General features: G+C 59.8%; 1 protein-coding gene across 1 annotated transcript in view; it reads right to left on the reverse strand.

Moving 5' to 3' along the window:
• Window positions 1-357: 357 nt before the first annotated feature.
• The window catches only part of MNEG_3641 (calcium-transporting ATPase, endoplasmic reticulum-type), a gene marked incomplete at both ends in the record, with an annotated part of 11,276 nt that continues 9,711 nt past the window's right edge, over window positions 358-1,922 (reverse strand). The window contains 5 exons of the mRNA XM_014047880.1: window positions 358-401; window positions 633-716; window positions 1,067-1,130; window positions 1,333-1,392; window positions 1,639-1,776. Coding sequence (XP_013903334.1) covers window positions 358-401; window positions 633-716; window positions 1,067-1,130; window positions 1,333-1,392; window positions 1,639-1,776 — 390 coding nt within the window. The remainder of the gene's footprint in view (window positions 402-632; window positions 717-1,066; window positions 1,131-1,332; window positions 1,393-1,638; window positions 1,777-1,922) is intronic.

A 1,922-nucleotide genomic window follows, 5' to 3' on the forward strand; every position in this document is an offset into this window, starting at 1 on the left:
GGTAGCCCCCCTCGTTGCTCCCCCCAACATTGCGTGTCGCAGCACGGTCTCTATTGTGACCCGGTGGGCTGCGAGAGTCGATGTGATCTGGGGTGATCTGACGTGATCCCACCTGTCCAAGGTCGAGGCCGAGGAAGTTTGTGAAGAGGAACCAGGCCACAAAGGCCCCCACGGTGGCAAAGCCCACGTACGCGCCTGGCCGGGTCAGGTGTTGCGAGGGACAGGGGAGAGAAGAAAAGGGCATCGGAAAACGAAGACGGGCCGATGTCGGACGCAGGGTCGAAGCATGGAGGTTGGCATCAAGGCGTTCAAGTGGGAGGGGTGCCTCCCCCGGTGCAATTGTCGCGAGCTGCCGCCTCACCCCACCTTGCGACAACCCTGACCATCGCGGCCGGCACTGCCTGCACGGTGCCAACAAACACACGTAAACCCGATACACAAGCTCTGTTTGCTCTCCACTCTCGCATCCACTCATGGATGCAGAGGCAAGACTCCTTTCACACGATCAGACGCACTCACTCAAACACACACACACACAGACCAAAACACTCACACACACACACACGCGCACACACACACACACACACACATACATCCACAACATTCATGCACGCCGCGTCCAGCCCCCTCACCTATCACCATGTAGCGGACATATACCCAGGGCGTGATCAGCTGCTCGCGCGGGTCCCGCGGCGGCTTGAGCATGATATCAACGTCTGTGGGGGGGGAGGGGGCGCCGGGGGGAGTGTAAGGGGGAACGGGGTGGTGAGGGGCAAGTGCGGGCTTTGGTTTAGGCTGGGCATTTGTGTGGGTACAGGAGCGAGAGAGGGGCTTGTGGTGTCAGGGTGGCGGCAGGGGGAAAGCAGGAGTGCAGCCAGGCACCCTGCGTGCTTGTGCATGTGCATGTGCACGCGCGTGTGAAAATCGGCTTCGATCCAGTTATGATCTTTGATGAAGGAAAATTTGACTCAGGTCGCCTCAGAGCGCAAACACTGCCTGGAGTTGTGGGTACAACCCCAATCCAAAGTGGGCGTAGGGAGTTTGGATCACCGCCTGCGCGGCTCACCAGGGGGGTTGAATCCTAGAGCAGTGGCGGGGGGGCCATCGGTCACGAGGTTGACCCACAGCAGCTGTGGAGGTTTCGAGGGGTTACATCACCACAAGGTGCAAGTGGTAGGTGGTTGGAGAGGCATCCAGCCCGCGGATGCAGGCTTCGGCTGCAAAGTAATTCATTTGCTTGGTGTTCCGCAGAGCAGGGTGGGGCGAACGGCACAGCAGCACTGCATAGAGTGTTTGCGAGGCGTGGGATGAGGTGACCAAGACACCTCTCACCTGCACGGGGATCAGGCCCTCCGGCAGCCCCAGGATTGCGGTCAAGAAGATGGAGGCCACCTGGTGACGTCATCGGGGCGGGTGGGAGAGTGACGTCACGCGATGTCAGGCGCACGGGGAACGCTGGCGGCAACAGCGAGGATGGGTGTATCTGGGGATTCCCCTTCCCCTTCGCGTTTTGGTCACGGGAGCTGATTGAAAGCCTTAAAAATGTGACAACTAAGGGCAACCCCTTAGCAGGTTTTGAGGACGAGATCCCAGGATAGGGGCAGGGGAGGGAGGGGAGGGGGTGTTGGCGGGCCGCACCTCCCCAATGTTTGAGCTGATCATGTAGCGGATGAAGGCCTTCATGTTGGCGTAGATGGCGCGACCCTCCGCCACCGCGGCCACGATGGTGCTGAAGTTGTCGTCGGCCAGGACCATGTCGCTGGCCTCCTTGGCCACCTGGGAGAAGAGCGTGGACGCGCGTGTGTGTGTGTGTGTGTGAAAGAGAGAGAGAGGATGTGAGTGTGTGTGTGTGTGTGAGAGAGAGAGAGAGAGTGTGTGTGTGTGTGAGAGAGAGAGAGAGAGAGAGAGAGAGAGAGAGAGAG

Source organism: Monoraphidium neglectum, assembly GCF_000611645.1.
Source record: "Monoraphidium neglectum strain SAG 48.87 unplaced genomic scaffold scaffold00467, whole genome shotgun sequence".
In the NCBI taxonomy this organism is placed as follows: domain Eukaryota; kingdom Viridiplantae; phylum Chlorophyta; class Chlorophyceae; order Sphaeropleales; family Selenastraceae; genus Monoraphidium; species Monoraphidium neglectum.